The sequence below is a fragment of the Leucoraja erinacea genome, chromosome 37 (assembly GCF_028641065.1).
Source record: "Leucoraja erinacea ecotype New England chromosome 37, Leri_hhj_1, whole genome shotgun sequence".
Lineage (NCBI taxonomy): Eukaryota > Metazoa > Chordata > Chondrichthyes > Rajiformes > Rajidae > Leucoraja > Leucoraja erinaceus.
Window position 1 is genome coordinate 8570775 of NC_073413.1, and position 15683 is coordinate 8586457.

Below are 15683 nucleotides of genomic sequence, written 5' to 3' on the forward strand. Positions count from 1 at the left end.
ACTTAATTACTGAGGTTGGCATTAGAGCAGTTACAGCATCTTCAGGAGTTACTTACTTGTGGTGCTTTTCACCTCCACAGGTGTGCTCCGTGTGGCCTCAGGTGTGACTGACCGCACCGACAGCTGGTATTGATCCCCAGGTTGCAGCCCTGTCGCTGTGAATGTTGTCTTGCCTTTACCCGTGAAAGTGATCGAATTAGCACCGCGAGTAACATTAGTGACAGTAACAATGTAGGTGTAATTAGTGGCTCTTGTATCAGCCGGTCGTGTCCATTCAATCCTTAACGAATGTGTTGTCCTGTTCACCGCAGACAGTCCAGTCACTGGAGAGGGATCTGTTATGAGAGAGGCAGAGGGAGGGGTTAGATTGTGTGAAACACCCCTGAATCTCGAGTGCCCTTGAGCTGTGAGTCCAGTACAACGTGTGTGTGGTGAACATTGACTGACTGGTCTGGATTCTCCAGATTCCAGCATCTGCAGCTTTAGATGTTTTAGAGATACTTCACAGAGACAGGCCCTTCAGCCCACCAAGTCCGTGCCGACCAGCGATCCCCGCAGACTACTCAGCGGCGGTGGAAAGCATCTTGTCCGGAAATATTACCATCTGGTTTGGGAATCGCTGTGCCCAGGACAAGAAGGCTCTGCAGAGAGTCCACCCCTTCCACCCCTGCAACGGACTGTTCCAGCTGCTACGGTCAGGCAAACGCCTCCGTTGCCATGCTGTGAGAACGGAGAGGATGAGAAGGAGTTTCTTCCCAGAGGCCATTCGGACTGTAAACTCCTATCTCTCCAGGGACTAACTTTACTGAACCTTTTTCCTTCCGCCCACAATATTTAATATGTAAAAGAATATGTGTGTGTTTATGATTGTGTTTATAGTTTGTTTGTAGTTTGTTTGTTTGTCTTTTTGCACAAAAGTCCGCGAGCATTTTCCACTTTTCATTTCACTGCACATCTCGTATGTGTTTGTGACAAATAAACTTGACTTGACTTGACTAACACTATTCTACACACAAAGGACAATTTACAATTTTACCAAAGACAATTGGACGAAGGAAGAACGGTCTTGACCTGAAACATCACCTGTTATTTTTCTTCAGAGATGCTGCCTGACCCGCTGAGTTACTCCAGCATTATGTGTCTGAATGCGACTGGGTGACTGCAGCTCTATGTGAGTGTGCTTTTAAATGTAGACTCTTAAAAATGGTTCTGGATCTTAATGCTGGTTTCATTTTAAATTTTGTTGTTCATGGTACATGCCACTTTCATTTCACTGCACATCTCGTATGTGTATGTGACAAATAAACTTGACTTGACTTGTTCATGTTACAAAGACAATAAAGAAACTATTCTATTCAGAACTGTCAAACCACTGCCTGGGAAACACAAATTACTAGTCAGGTTGATGCAAATATCTCTTGCAATGGACATGTTCCCGATGTTGGGGGAGTCCAGAACCAGGGGCCACAGTTTAAGAATAAGGAGTAAGCCATTGAGATGAGGAAACACTTTTTCTCACAGAGAGTTGTGAGTCTGTGGAATTCGCTACCTCAGAGGGCGGTGGAGGCAGGTTCTCTGGATACTTTCAAGAGAGAGCTTGATAGGGCTCTTAAAAATAGCGGAGTCAGGGGATATGGGGAGAAGGCAGGAACGGGATACTGATTGGGGATGATCAGCCATGATCACATTGAATGGCGGTGCTGGCTCGAAGGGCCAAATGGCCTACTCCTGCACCTATTGTCTATTGTCTATTGAAACTGAGGGAGGCATTAGAGCAGTTACTGTCTCTTCAGGAGTTACTTACTTGTGGTGCTTGTCACCTCCACAGGTGTGCTCAGTGTGTCCTCAGGTGTAACAGACTGCACCGACAGCTGGTATTGATCCCCAGGTTGCAGCCCTGTCACTGTGAATGTTGTCTTGCCTTTACTCGTGCTCTGGGTCCAACGAACACCGCCAGCAACATTAGTGACTGTAACGTTGTAGGTGTAATCCGAGGCTCTTGTATCATTCGGTTGCATCCATTCAATGCTTAACGAATCTGTTGTCCTGTTCACCACAGACAGTCCAGTCACTGGAGAGGGATCTGTTACGAGAGAGGCAGAGGGAGGGGTTAGATTGTGTGACACACCCCTGAATCTCGAGTGCCCTTGAGCTGTGTGTCCAGCACAACGTGTGTGTGGTGAACATTGACTGACTGGTCTGGATTATCAGTGACTCCACCATCAGTGAGGAATACAACACACCACCTTATTAAAAAACAATGAAAATGAATCAAAGCAACATGTGTAGGAAGGAACTGCAGATGCTGGTTTAAACCGAAGATAGACACAAACAGCTGGAGTAACTCAGTGGGACAGGCAGCATCTCTGGAGCGAAGGAATGGGTGAATGGGTGATGTTTCAGGTCAGGTCTCGACCTGAAATGTCACCTATTCCCTGTCTCCGGAGATGCTGTCTGACCCGCTGAGTTACTCCAGCTTCTTGTATGTGTGTATATTCTGCTGGAAGAACCCAATGGGTCAGGCAGCATCTGTGGAAGGGAAATGAACACACAATGTTTCAGGTGTGGATCTTTCTTCCGATTAAGGATCTAGACCCAGAACATTGACTGTTCATTCCCTCCACGGACGCTGCCTCAACCAGCGAATTCCTCCAACACTTTGCATTTTTCTCCAGATTCCAGCATCTACAGCTTGAGATGTTTTAGTCTTTAGATCTTTATTCTCTGGTTAGGTCTTTATTCTCTGGAGCGCAGAAGGTTAAGGGGGGACTTGATAGAGGTCTTTAAAATGATGAGAGGGATAGACATAGTTGATGTGGACAAGCTTTTCCCTTTGAGAATAGGGAAGATTCAAACAAGAGGACATGACTTCAGAATTAAGGGACAGAAGTTTAGGGGTAATATGAGGGGGAACTTCTTTACTCAGAGAGTGGTAGCGGTGTGGAATGAGCTTCCAGTGGAAGTGGTGGAGGCAGGTTCATTGGTATCATTTAAAAATAAATTGGATAGGCATATGGATGAGAAGGGAATGGAGGGTTATGGTATGAGTGCAGGCAGGTGGGACTAAGGGGAAAAAAAATTGTTCGGCACAGACTTGTAGGGCCGAGATGGCCTGTTTCCGTGCTGTAATTGTTATATGGTTATATGGTTAGAGGTACTCCACAGAAACAGGCCCTTCATCCCATCGAGTCCGTGCCGACCAGTGATCCCTGCACGCTAACACCATTCTACACACCAACAACAATTTACAATTTTACCAAGGCCAATTGGATGAAGAAAGAAGGGTCTTGACCTGAAACATCACCTGTTATTTTTCTTCAGAGAAGCTGCCTGACCCGCTGAGTTACTCCAGCATTGTGTGTCTGGGGTGCACTGGGTGACTGCAGCTCCATACAAGTCAAGTCAAGTCAAGTTTATTTGTCACATACTCATACGAGATGTGCAGTGAAATGAAAGTGGCAATGCTCGCGGACTTTTGTGCAAAAGACAAACAACAAAACAACCAAACAAATTATAAACACAATCATAACACACATATTCTTTTACATAATAAATAATAGAAGGAAAAGCGTTCTGTAGAGTTAGTCCCTGGTGAGATAGGCGTTTACAGTCCGAATTGCCTCTGGGAAGAAACTCCTTCTCAACCTCTCCGTTCTCACTGCATGGCAACGGAGGCGTTTGCCAGACCGTAGCGGCTGGAACAGTCCGTTGCAGGGGTGGAAGAGGTCTCTCATGATTTTGTTTGCTCTGGAGTTGCACCTCCTGTTGTATAGTTCCTGCAGGGGGGTGAGTGAATGTGCTTTTCAACGTAGACTCTGTTAAAAATGGCTCTGGATCTTAATGCTGATTGAAATGCTAGTTTCAATAGACAATAGACAATAGGTGCAGGAGTAGGCCATTCGGCCCTTCGAGCCAGCACCGCCATTCAATTTGATCATGGCTGATCATCCCCAATCAGTACCCCGTTCCTGCCTTCTCCCCATATCCCCTGACTCCGCTATTTTTAAGAGCCCTATCTAGCCCTCTCTTGAAAGCATCCAGAGAACCTGCCTCCACCGCCCTCTGAGGCAGAGAATTCCACAGACTCACCACTCTCTGTGAGAAAAAGTGTTTCCTCGTCTCCGTTCTAAATGGCTTACTCCTTATTCTTAAACTGTGTGTGTGGCCCCTGGTTCTGGACTCCCCCAACATCGGGAACATGTTTCCTGCCTCTAGCGTGGCCAAGCCCTTAGTAATCTTCATGCAGAACAGTCAAACTTCTGCCTGGCAAATGCAAACTACTGTGGTCAGGATGATGCAAATATCTCTTGCAATGGGCGTAGAACTTTTGGAGGTGTTGGAGCAGTTACTGTCTCTTCAGGAGTTACTTACTCATTATTTTAGTTTAGAGATACAGCGCGGAAACAGGCCCTTCGGCCCACCCTGTCCGTGCCGACCAGCCATCCCACCAGCACACGAACACTATCTCAAGTCAAGTCAAGTTTATTTGTCACATACACATACGAGATGTGCAATGAAATGAAAAGTAGCAATGCTCGCGGACTTTGTGCAAAAAGACAAACAACCAAACAACCAAACAAACTACAAACTGAATGGAACAGATTAGTAAGATTAAACGAGAACTTACCAGTTTGAAGTTTGATCTGTATTTTATGAGGAGTTACGATGAGGGATTACGTGAAGAGCCCGCTCAGCACGCATGCGCGGCATACTTCAAAGCAGCGGTGTGGAATCACAGACAGACACAGTTATTGAAATAAACATAGTAAAGAAAAGGAGAGCTTAGTTACCAGTTTGACCTCTATTATTGAGGGTGGGAGCGGAGGGCACGTAATCCCTCATCGTAACTCCTCATAAAATACAGATCAAACTTCAAACTGGTAAGTTCTCGTTTAATCTTACTATTTTACTTCGGAGTCACGTGAGTGACTACGTGAAGATTTTAAAGCTCTGTGATTCAAACCGTGTACCAGTTAATACTTCACTCACTGCCGAAGTCCTTGAGGGAGGAAGTGTGTTATCGTAATCAACCAATGAATCTGTTTGTAGAAAAACACAATGGTATTTATTAACAATAACAACAAAGAAATTAAATTGCTCCCCTGGGCTTAAATTATATATTTGCACTCTGTAAACTTTTTTCTGCAAATAAAGCAGGTTTTGCAAACGGCTTATTATAAAAAGTTCGGAACATTCTTTCCCCCAGACTATCCTGCTGTAGCCAGGATGTGGTCTTTAGGCACGTCCATTCTTTAGGCCGTTGACGTGGATGCTGCCCTGGTGGAGTGAGATTTGTACATGGTAGTGTTTATCCCAGCAGCTTTCAGCACCTGCTTGAGCCACCTTGAAATGGTTTGGCTCGTCACCCGACCATAAGGTTTTTTATGACTGACCCATAAGGCTTTTTCACTCCCTCGAATATTTTTGATTGTGTCTATGTAGGACAGTAGGTGGGTCATGGCATATAACCGTGGTTCTGGCGGGTAAGCCCGGAATTCCACGACTGGATTAGGTGTTCCTGGTCTGCTCTGTTTGATCAGTCCCTGGATAATGAAAGAGATCTGGTCTGGAGCTGTGATCATGTTGTCCAGTCGCAATAGGTGTAGTGACTGGACCCTCTGTGCAGATACAAGTGCCATCAACATGAGTGTTTTGAGCGTAGATTGTTCCAGGGTGAGGGATCTGGCTAGTGGCCATTCCCTGAGGTTTGTCAGGACCACACTGACATCCCATATATGGGTGTACCTTGGTCTAGGGGGGTTAGAGTTGTAAATACCCTTCATTAGTTTGACCACCAGCGGGTGGGACCCCATGGCCTGTTGTCCTGGTGCTTGTTTTAAATAGACAGACAGGGCACTTCTAGCTGTGTTGATGGCACTGTAGCTGAGTCCTTCATCGTGGTGAAGGGCTGCCAAGAACTCCAGTACGTTGGTAACTGTAGCGGTTGAGTAGGTGGTCCCTGTATCCAAGCAGTACTTCTCCCATTTTTTTATGCTGGACAAGTGCTGTTTTCTTGTGGATGTTCGGTGGGATGCTGTCATGGTGTTGATGGTGGTTTCTGACAATCCCAGTCTCAGTAACGGTCTTTTCAAAATCTGCAACCCAGGAGTTTGATTTTTTCATGGCACGGTTTGCTTATGCCAGATACTGGGTGGGTTAATAATTCTGGGCTACTGGGAAATATCATCGGGGTTTCAACAACCATGTCGTGGAGTAATGGGAACCATGGCTGTGTAGGCCAGTCGGGTACTATCAAAATACCTGAAGCCATTTGTATTTTGCGTAGTACCCGGCTGATGAGGCAGAAGGGAGGAAATGCATATAAGAAGAAATTTCCCCAATCCAGCATGAACGCATCTACCGCTGCTGCCTCCGGGTCTGGTTCCCAAGCGACATACATAGGTACCTGGTGATTTAGCCTTAATGCAAATAGGTAGGTTGATATCTGGCGTGCCATATTGCTTGGTAATTTTTGCAAACACTTTGGGGTTTAACATCCATTCGGTGTTATCATTGCATTTGCGTGACCTGGTGTCTGCCACTGTATTTAGCTTACCTGGCAGGTAAGTTGCTGATAGCCAAATATGTCTTTCGACACACCATTGCCAAATTGTGTTGACCAATTTGTCGCATGATATCGATTTTATGCCGCCCATGTGATTAATATAGGCCACCACCGTAGTATTGTCTATTTGTAACCGTACATGCAAGTGATGCATATTTGATGCATATGCTTTTAAACCATAAAAGGCACCCAACATCTAGATAGTTAATGCCCAGTGTAAGTAGTAACGATGACTCTAGGTTAGTCCATCTACCACCTGTGCTGGATATGGAGTTAGTCGCTCCCCAGCCTTGAGCACTGGCATCTGTTTGGATAACTAAAGTAGGGTTAATGATGATGATAGGGCTGAAACTATGCCAAACGTTTTTTGCCCCCCACCACTGTAGTTCTGATATTGCTTCAGTGGGTAATTTCATGATAAGATCATAATGACCTGCATGTCGTTTTAGTGCCTGTACCTTTGCTCTTTGTAAGTTTTGATAGTGCAAAGGTCCAAATTGTGTAGCCGGAAATGCTGCTACCATTTTCCCCAATTACTCTTGCTACTTGTCGATCGTTGACCGTTAAATTGTTACATGTTTGTGCCAATTCAGTTGTTTTGTCTTTTGGCAAAGTTACAGACATGTGGACTGAGTTAATTGTGAAGCCCAAGCAGTCCATGGTTGTGGATGGCTTCATCTTTGATTTATCTGGATGTAAGACAAATCCCAAGGTTTCGAACAACTGTTTGGTAGCTGACACAGCTAATACAGCCAATTCCATGGTCTTGCCTACTATTAAGATATCATCAAGATATGCCATGACAATATGTTTTTGTCTTCTTAATATTGCCAGGGCTGGTTTTAGCATCTTGGTGAATAATCTTGGGCTGATGTTAAACCATTGGGTAATGCTTTAAACTGCCATAGCTGCCCCATCCTGGTAAATTTCAGATATTTGCGATGACCCTTGTGAATAGGTACTGAAGAGTAAGCATCTTTAAGGTCAATGCTTGCCATGAAGTATCCTTTGGAAATCAGTTGTTTGGCAGTTACAAATGTTTCCATTTTGAAATGTACATACTTAACAAACATATTTAGTGAAGTTAAGTCAATGATGATGTGACATCCACCATCTTTTTAGTTTTAGTGAATATATTTGACACAAATTCCAAGGGTTCATGTTTGTTTTTTCAATGATACCCTTTGTGATTAGCCTCCCCAGTTCAGCTTGTCCCTCTCGTTTCTCTTTAGCTGAGAGGGAAAAGACCCTTTGGGGCGAATGATGAACTGGTGGCAATTTTTCTAGTATAAATTGTATTTTGTATCCACTAATGACATTGAGTATATACTTGTCATTCGTGATAGACTTCCATGCTTGCTCAAACAGGTGTAATCTCCCCCCTGTTAGTATAGCGCCCCTACTTTCTATATGCTGGTAGGAACCAGACCCACCTACCTCCATGGTTATGGGTGTTTCTTCTGTCGCTTCCCAGACCAGCGAGTCTTGCACGTTGTCTGACGTGGCGGTGATGTTTGGGGGTGGCGCATTTTCCATGGGGTCCGCTCTGGGCCTTGGTCTAAAAAAGACTTCCGGTGGTGATATGCGGACTCCGAGCTTTCACCAGTCCCATAGGGTAGACGTTGACTGGTGAACGCGATGGGGTGCTGCCGCTTGGGTATTGTTGTTTTGGGTTTGCTCGTCCCGGGGACTGCCCTCATGAGACCGAACGTTTTAGAGGCCTCTTCCATATCCTTGACTTTTTTAGTGAAGTCTTTGCCAAAGAGCAGTGTGTCTGGCTCAGTGGCTGGTGTTTTGCACAACCCCGCGAATTTTGGATTGAGGGCAGGTCTTATAATTTCTTTACGGAGGTTATGTATCTCGAACTGCGTGTTGCACAACAGCGCAAGAGTGTCCTGTTGGTTTGTGCTCATTTCTGTATTGTCCACAGAACGAGCAAATGATGTGATGGCTGACGTCAGGAGCCTGAGGATCCGCTGCAGTTTCAGCTCCTGGTTCCGAATATTTGTCCCGACGTGCCCCCAGATTTGACTGTTGACAGCCGGCACTTTGAGGCACTCACAATTTTCAGGAGCTGTGTACAATTCTAAGACCTCATTAACCACCTGCTCCTGTAGGGGCCTGTTGGAAATGTGGTTGATGCTGGCCGCTAGTTTAGGCTCTAATGGCCTTCCTGCACGTGGGGCTGCCACATAGCGGTCGAGCGGGGGACAGGTTTCTTCAAGAGCCTTTTCTTGTTCATATTCTTGCTGTGGAAACAAAGCAGAAGGCTCTCCTTGCCAAGAGAAAACCAACCTCAGAGTAACTTACCTGATGGTCCGTCTTTTAACCTGTAGCGGGAGCGCCTGACTCCCGCTGTTGCACTGCTGAACGCAATGCCGCGCAAGCGTGCTGAGCGAGTTCTTCACGTAGTCGCTCACGTGACTCCGAAGTAAAATCACATATTCTTTTACATATTAAATATTGTGGGTGGAAGGAAAAAGGGAAAAAAAACAGCAATTTTGAAAAAACGGTAGAGTGGTTCAGTAAACGTTGGTCCCTGGTGAGATAGGAGTTTACAGTCCGAATGGCCTCTGGGAAGTAACTCCTTCTCAACCTCTCCGTTCCCACAGCATGGCAACGGAGGCGTTTGCCTGACCGTAGCAGCTGGAACAGTCCGTTGCAGGGGTGGAAGGGGTCTCCCATGATTTTATTAGCTCTGGAGTTGCACCTCCTGATGTATAGTTCCTGCAGGGGGGCGAGTGAAGTTCCCATAGTGCGTTCGGCCGAACGCACTACTCTCTGCAGAGCCTTCTTGTCCTGGGCAGAGCAGTTCCCAAACCAGATGGTAATATCCACACACACCAGGGACAACTATACCAAGTATCCAATTAAGCTACAAACCTCTATGTTTGAGGAGTGTGGGAGGAAACCGAAGATCTCGGAGAAAACCCACGCAGGAGGGGGGGAGAATGTGCAAACTTGAAATGCTATGCGTTTCTGTTCAGTATTGAAAAGCAAGGGTGAAATATAATTTTTATTCAGAACTGCCAAACTAAATAAATAGGAACCACTTCAGTCAGGATTATGTAAGTGCCGCCTGGTTCTGGAGCTGGAGCCGGTACTGAGGGAGGCATTAGAACAGTTACTGTCTCTTCAGGAGTTACTTACTTGTGGTGCTGGTCACCTGCACAGGTGTGCTCGGTATGTTCCCAGGTGTGACTGACCGCACCGACAGCTGGTATTGATCCCCAGGATGCAGCCCTGTCGCTGTGAATGTTACCTCGTCTTTACCCGTGCTATTGGTCCAACTAACACCGCCAGCAACATTAGTGACTGTAACGTTGTAGGTGTAATCCGAGGCTGTTGTATCATTCGGTGCCGTCCATTCAATCCATAACGAATCTGTTGTCCTGTTCACCACAGACAGTCCAGTCACTGGAGAGGGATCTGAAGAGAGAGGCGGAGTGATACAGCGTGGAAACAGTCCCTTCAGCCCAACTCGCCCACACCAGCCAACAATGTCCCAGCTACACTAGTCCCACCTGCCTGCGCTTGGTAAATATCCCTCCAATCCTGTCCTATCCATGTACCTGCCCAAATGTTTCTTACATGAATGGGATAGTCCCTGCCTCACCTGCCTCCTCTGGTAACTTGTTCCATACACCCACCACCCTGTGTGAAAAAGTTACCCTTCTGATTCCCATTAAATCTTTTCCCCTTCACCTTGAACATCTGTCCTCTGGTCCTCAATTCCCCTACTACGTAAAAAACTCTGCGCATCTACCCGATCTATTCATCTCATGATTTTGTACACCTCTATAAGATCTCCCCTCATCCTCCTACGCTCCATGGAATAGAGTCCCAGCCTACTCAACCTCTCCGTACAGCTCACACCCTCTAGTCCAGGCAACATCTAAACTCTGAACATTAATAGCCCATTCATCTACTGCATCCGCTGCTCTAGATGCCAGTTGATTTACATCGGGGAGACTAAGCGGAGGTTGGGCGATCGTTTCACCGAACACCTCCGCTCAGTCCGCAAGAACCTACCTGACCTCCCGGTGGCTCAGCACTTCAACTCCCCCTCCCATTCCCAATCCGACCTCTCTGTCCTGGGTCTCCTCCATTGCCAGAGTGAGCAACACCGGAAATTGGAGGAACAGCACCTCATATTCCGCCTGGGTTGCTTGCGTCCGGATGGCATGAACATTGAATTCTCCCAATTTTGCTAGCCCTTGCCGTCTCCTCCCCTTCCTTAACCCTCGAGCTGTCTCCTCCCATCCCCCCGCCCTCGGGCTCCTCCTCCTCCCTTTTTCCTTCCTTCTCCCCCCCCACCCTCTATCAGTCTGAAGACGGGTTTCAGCCCGAAACGTTACCTATTTCCTTCGCTCCATAGATGCTGCTGCACCCGCTGAGTTTCTCCAGCACTTTTGTGTACCATTAATAGCCCATTATCTGTTTTTTTGCACTTTATCTGTTTTATTTATTCATGTGTGTATATATTTATATAATGGTATATGGACACACTGATCTGTTCTGTATTCATGCCTACTATGTTCTGTTGTGCTGAAGCAAAGCAAGAATTTCATTGTCCTATCTGGGACACATGACAATAAACTTACTTGAATCTTGAATCTTGAACATCCACCTAAATCTTTTCTGAAACCTTTCAAGCTTTTCGGAAGGAGGTGAGAAGGGATCTCTTTAGTCGGAGGATGGAAAATCTGTGGAATTCTTTGCCACAGACGGCTGTGGAGGCCAAGTCAGTGGATATATTTAAGGCAGAGATAGGTAGATTCTTGATTAGTACGGGTGCCAGGGGTTATGGGGAGAGGGCAGGAGAATGGGGTTGGGAGGGAGAGATAGATCAGCCATGATTGAATAGCGGAGTAGAGTCGATGGGCCGAATGGCCTAATTCTGCTCCTATCACTTATGACCTTGTGACCTCTGTGACAAAGTCTCCGCTTGGTGCCCTGATTTGCCTGCACAACCCTAAAGATGCGTTGTGATGTCAACTGGCCACCGTGCATTGCCCCTTAACCTGGGTGAGTGGAGAAAGAATGGAAGGGGAATGTCGACGGGCTGGTGGGGGAAGCATACATTACAGGAACTCAGGGGTAAATGGAGCGATGGAATTGTGTGGCTGAGAGATAATGCATTCGCTAAATGGGCTTGCGTGGTGTAATAAGGAAAGAAAAACAGATTGGGAAATCCCTGGAATGTCGACAAGGGACAAAGGTGAGTTGGCCACATTTCAAATGTCATAATCTCCTCCTAGCTCATTCATATTTACATAACTATCAGCTTAGAGGTCAAGTCAATGCATTGAAAAAAAAAACCCTTATTTCCACCAAGTGCCTTTTTTATTTACTCTTCTTCCTGCTCTGCTTACTCTTTTGTAGATCATCTACAGTGATTTTGTAGATCACTGAGATTTATGGGATTTATGGACTAGAAGCGAGTTATTTAATCCTTTTTATCCACGCTGTCTAAAATTACCAACTCCCCCCTCCCCCTCCCCCCTCCATCTTACAGTCATAGAGTGCTACAGAATGGAAACAGGCCCTTCAGCCCAACTTGCCCATACTGGCCAACATGTCCCAGCTACCTGCGTTTGGCCCATATCCCTCCAAACCTGTCCTATCCATGTACCTGTCTAACTGTTTCTTAAACGTTGGGGTAGTCCCAGCCTCAACTACCCCCTCTGGCAGCTTGTTCCATACACCCACCTGTGAAAACCCGTTCAGTTTCCAAATAAAAGAAATTATTACATAGACTATATTATTCAAAAACGAGGTTGAATAAATTTTATCCAAACGTCTCTCCCAGATGCGATAAATGTTTGTTTCAAAACGCTAATATAACACACTCATTTGTTGGATGTACAAAGTTGAATACATTTTGGAGTGATATATTTGATATATTTACAAAGATTTTCAAGTCAAGAATAGAACCCAAAACGGAATGGATTATATTTGGAATAATAGGAGAAGATACCAATTTAAATAAAGATCAAAATGTTTTTTTTAATTATGGGTTAATAATTGGAAAGAAATTGATACTTAAATTTTGGAAAAATACAACTACACCAACTGTTAAAATGTGGATTAGGAATATGATGGACATAGCACGCATTGAAGAAATGAGACTCCGACTAATAGATAAATATGACCAATTCTTAAGGAGTTGGTCTCCTTTCATCGACTTTTTGGAATCATGTGATGCAGCGGTACCGTAAGGATTGCTGATTTCAGTTCATGACGCGGATAGAGCTACATCTCCGAATACAGATTTGAAAAATTCTCTTTTAAGGGGCCTTCTCTTCTATTTCTACTTTCCACTTTCTCTCTTCCTTTTTTTTATTTTTTATATACACACACTTCACGTTTTTCTACTCTCTACCATCTATTTTTCCACTTTTTCCCCTTTCTATTGTTTTCTTTTTCTTGTCCTGCTTACTTCCTTCTTATAACATAAAACTAGAGGTTGTACATAGAATGGATTACGGTATTACATAGTTGGCACCTAAAATTAGGTGCCACTGTACTGTTTTGTGCTGTATTCACTTCTAATAAAATAAACAAAAAAAAACAAAAACAAAAAAACAAAAAAAAAAGTTTCAAAATAAAGGAGACCCAGGTTCGATCCCGACTACGGGTGCTGTCTGTACGGAGTTTGTATGTAACCTGCATGGGTTTTCTCCGAGATCTTCAGTTTCCTCCCACACTCCAGAGACATACAGGCGTGTAGGATAATTGGCTTGCTGTAAATGTAAAAATCGTCCCTAGTGTGTGTGTGTGTGTGTGTAGGATAGTGTTAGTGTGCAGGGATCGCTGGTCGGCACGGACTCGGTGGGCCGAAGGGCCTGTTTCTGCGCTGTATCTCTAAACTGAACCAAACTAAACTATAGTTCCTTCTGTGATGAGGAATTACGCTGGTGTGTCTCCCCATGCTCCATATCTCACCGTTAAATATCTTCCGTATTTGGCGACTGCAACATGTTTCTGTACAACCCCTTTCGGGGGAACAACCTCCCTACTTCCCATATATAACCATATAACAATTACAGCACGGAAACAGGCCATCTCGGCCCTACAAGTCCGTGCCGAACAACTTTTTTTTTCCCCTTAGTCCCACCTGCCTGCACTCATACCATAACCCTCCATTCCCTTCTCATCCATATGCCTATCCAATTTATTTTTAAATGATACCAATGAACCTGCCTCCACCACTTCCACTGGGAGCTCATTCCACACCGCCACCAATCTCTGCGTAAAGAAGTTCCCCCTCATATTACCGTTAAACTTTTGTCCCTTAATTCTGAAGTCATGTCCTCTTGTTTGAATCTTCCCTATTCTCAAAGATATGTCAACCTTATCAGAAGTTTCAACCTTTCATTGAGATCTATTTATATGAATCATTGTTATTTGTTTTTAAATCTCTGAATGGGCTCGCCCCGCCTTACCTCTCTGAGCTGCTCCACCCATACGCTCCTGCCCGGTCCCTCAGGTCAGCTGGTCAGCTGCTCCTGGAGGTACCGAGGTCTAGTCGGAGGCTCAGAGGGGATAGAGCCTTCTCTGTTGCTGCTCCGGCACTCTGGAACACCCTGCCGTTGCACATCAGACAGGCCCCCTCTCTGTCCGTCGTCAAATCCAGTGTTAAAACACATTTGTACTCCCTGGCTTTTGACCATGCCTGAGGCTTTGCTTCTGTTTGTGGTGTTTTTGATGTTTCTTTATTTTACATGTCTTTTCCTACTATTTCTTTTGATTGTTATTTTTGGTGTGTATTAACTGTTTTGTCAATGATTAGTGATGTACAGCACTTTGTTGCAGCTATGTTTTTTTTTAAAGTGCTCTATAAATAAAATTATTATTATTATTATTATAATCCTGGTACACCCAACCTTATTCCCTGCACACATCGCCTCTCACACAATTATCATTTGTTTTATCATCAGCCTATCTTCAGCCAATTGATAAACCACAGAATCACGACACCTTTCTGTCCTAGGCCTCTTCCATTGTCAGTGTGAGGCTAAATGCAAATTGGTGGAATAACATCTCATATTTCGCTTGGGCAGCTTACACCCCAGTGGTATGAATATTGATTTCCCTCACTTCAAGTAGCCCCGGCATTCCCTCCCTCTCTATCCCTCCCCCACCCAAGTTGCACCAGCTTCTCATTTTCAACCCTACAAACCAAAGATCCTATAGCGAGCTCTGCTATATTGAGGGGGGATCTTATAGATTGAGGGGGGGATCTTATAGAAACTTACAAAATTCTTAAGGGGTTGGACAGGCTAGATGCAGGAAGATTGTTCCTGATGTTGGGGAAGTCCAGAACAAGGGGTCACAGTTTAAGGATAAGGGGGAAATCCTTTAGGACCGAGATGAGGAAAACATTTTTCACACAGAGAGTGGTGAATCTGTGGAACTCTCTGCCACAGAATGTAGTTGAGGCCACAGTTCATTGGCTATATTTAAGATGTGGCTAAAGGGATCAGGGGGTATGGAGAGAAGGCAGGTACAGGATACTGAGTTGGATGATCAGCCATGGTCATATTGAATGGCGGTGCAGGCTCGAAGGGCCGAATGGCCGACTCCTGCACCTATTTTCTATGTTTGCTAAAAACAGCTAACAATGGCCTGTTTCCTTTGTCATTGTTACTTTTTTGCATATCTTTCATTCATTGTGTTTTATCTTTCCACATCACCTTCTGTATCTCTCGTTTCCTCTTATCCCTAACCAGTCTGAAGAAGGGTCTCGACCCGAAACGTCACCCATTCCTTCTCTCCAGAGATGCTGCCTGTCCCGCTGAGTTACTCCAGCTTTTTGAGCCTATCTTCAGGTATATTATTCTTGTTCTCCCTAGCCTTTTTTTTACTTCTGTGTGTTTGAGTTAAAGTGGTTCTCGGTTCTGATGAAATGCCATCTGTTTAGTTTTGTTTAGTTCAGAAACACAGTGAGGAAACAAGCCCTTCGGCCCACCGAGTCTACACCGACCAGCGATCCCCGCACATTAACACTAACACTAACATGTTACTGTCACCAAATACGTATGACATTTAACTGTGCGATATGGAGCATGCTATATTTAAGAGGGAGTTAGATGTGGCCCTTGTGGCTAAAGGG

At 45.1% G+C, this 15683-nt stretch overlaps 1 protein-coding gene across 3 annotated transcripts in view; it reads right to left on the minus strand.

Annotated features, from left to right (window-relative positions):
- The window catches only part of LOC129713909 (receptor-type tyrosine-protein phosphatase H-like), a 56894-nt gene that overhangs the window by 31613 nt on the left and 9598 nt on the right, over positions 1–15683 (minus strand). For all 3 annotated transcript variants that reach the window (XM_055663286.1, XM_055663287.1, XM_055663285.1), the window contains exons 3-5: positions 9716–9994; positions 1805–2083; positions 57–335 (exon numbers count right to left, since the gene is read on the minus strand). In XM_055663286.1, the coding sequence (XP_055519261.1) occupies positions 57–335; positions 1805–2083; positions 9716–9994 (837 nt within the window). The remainder of the gene's footprint in view (positions 1–56; positions 336–1804; positions 2084–9715; positions 9995–15683) is intronic.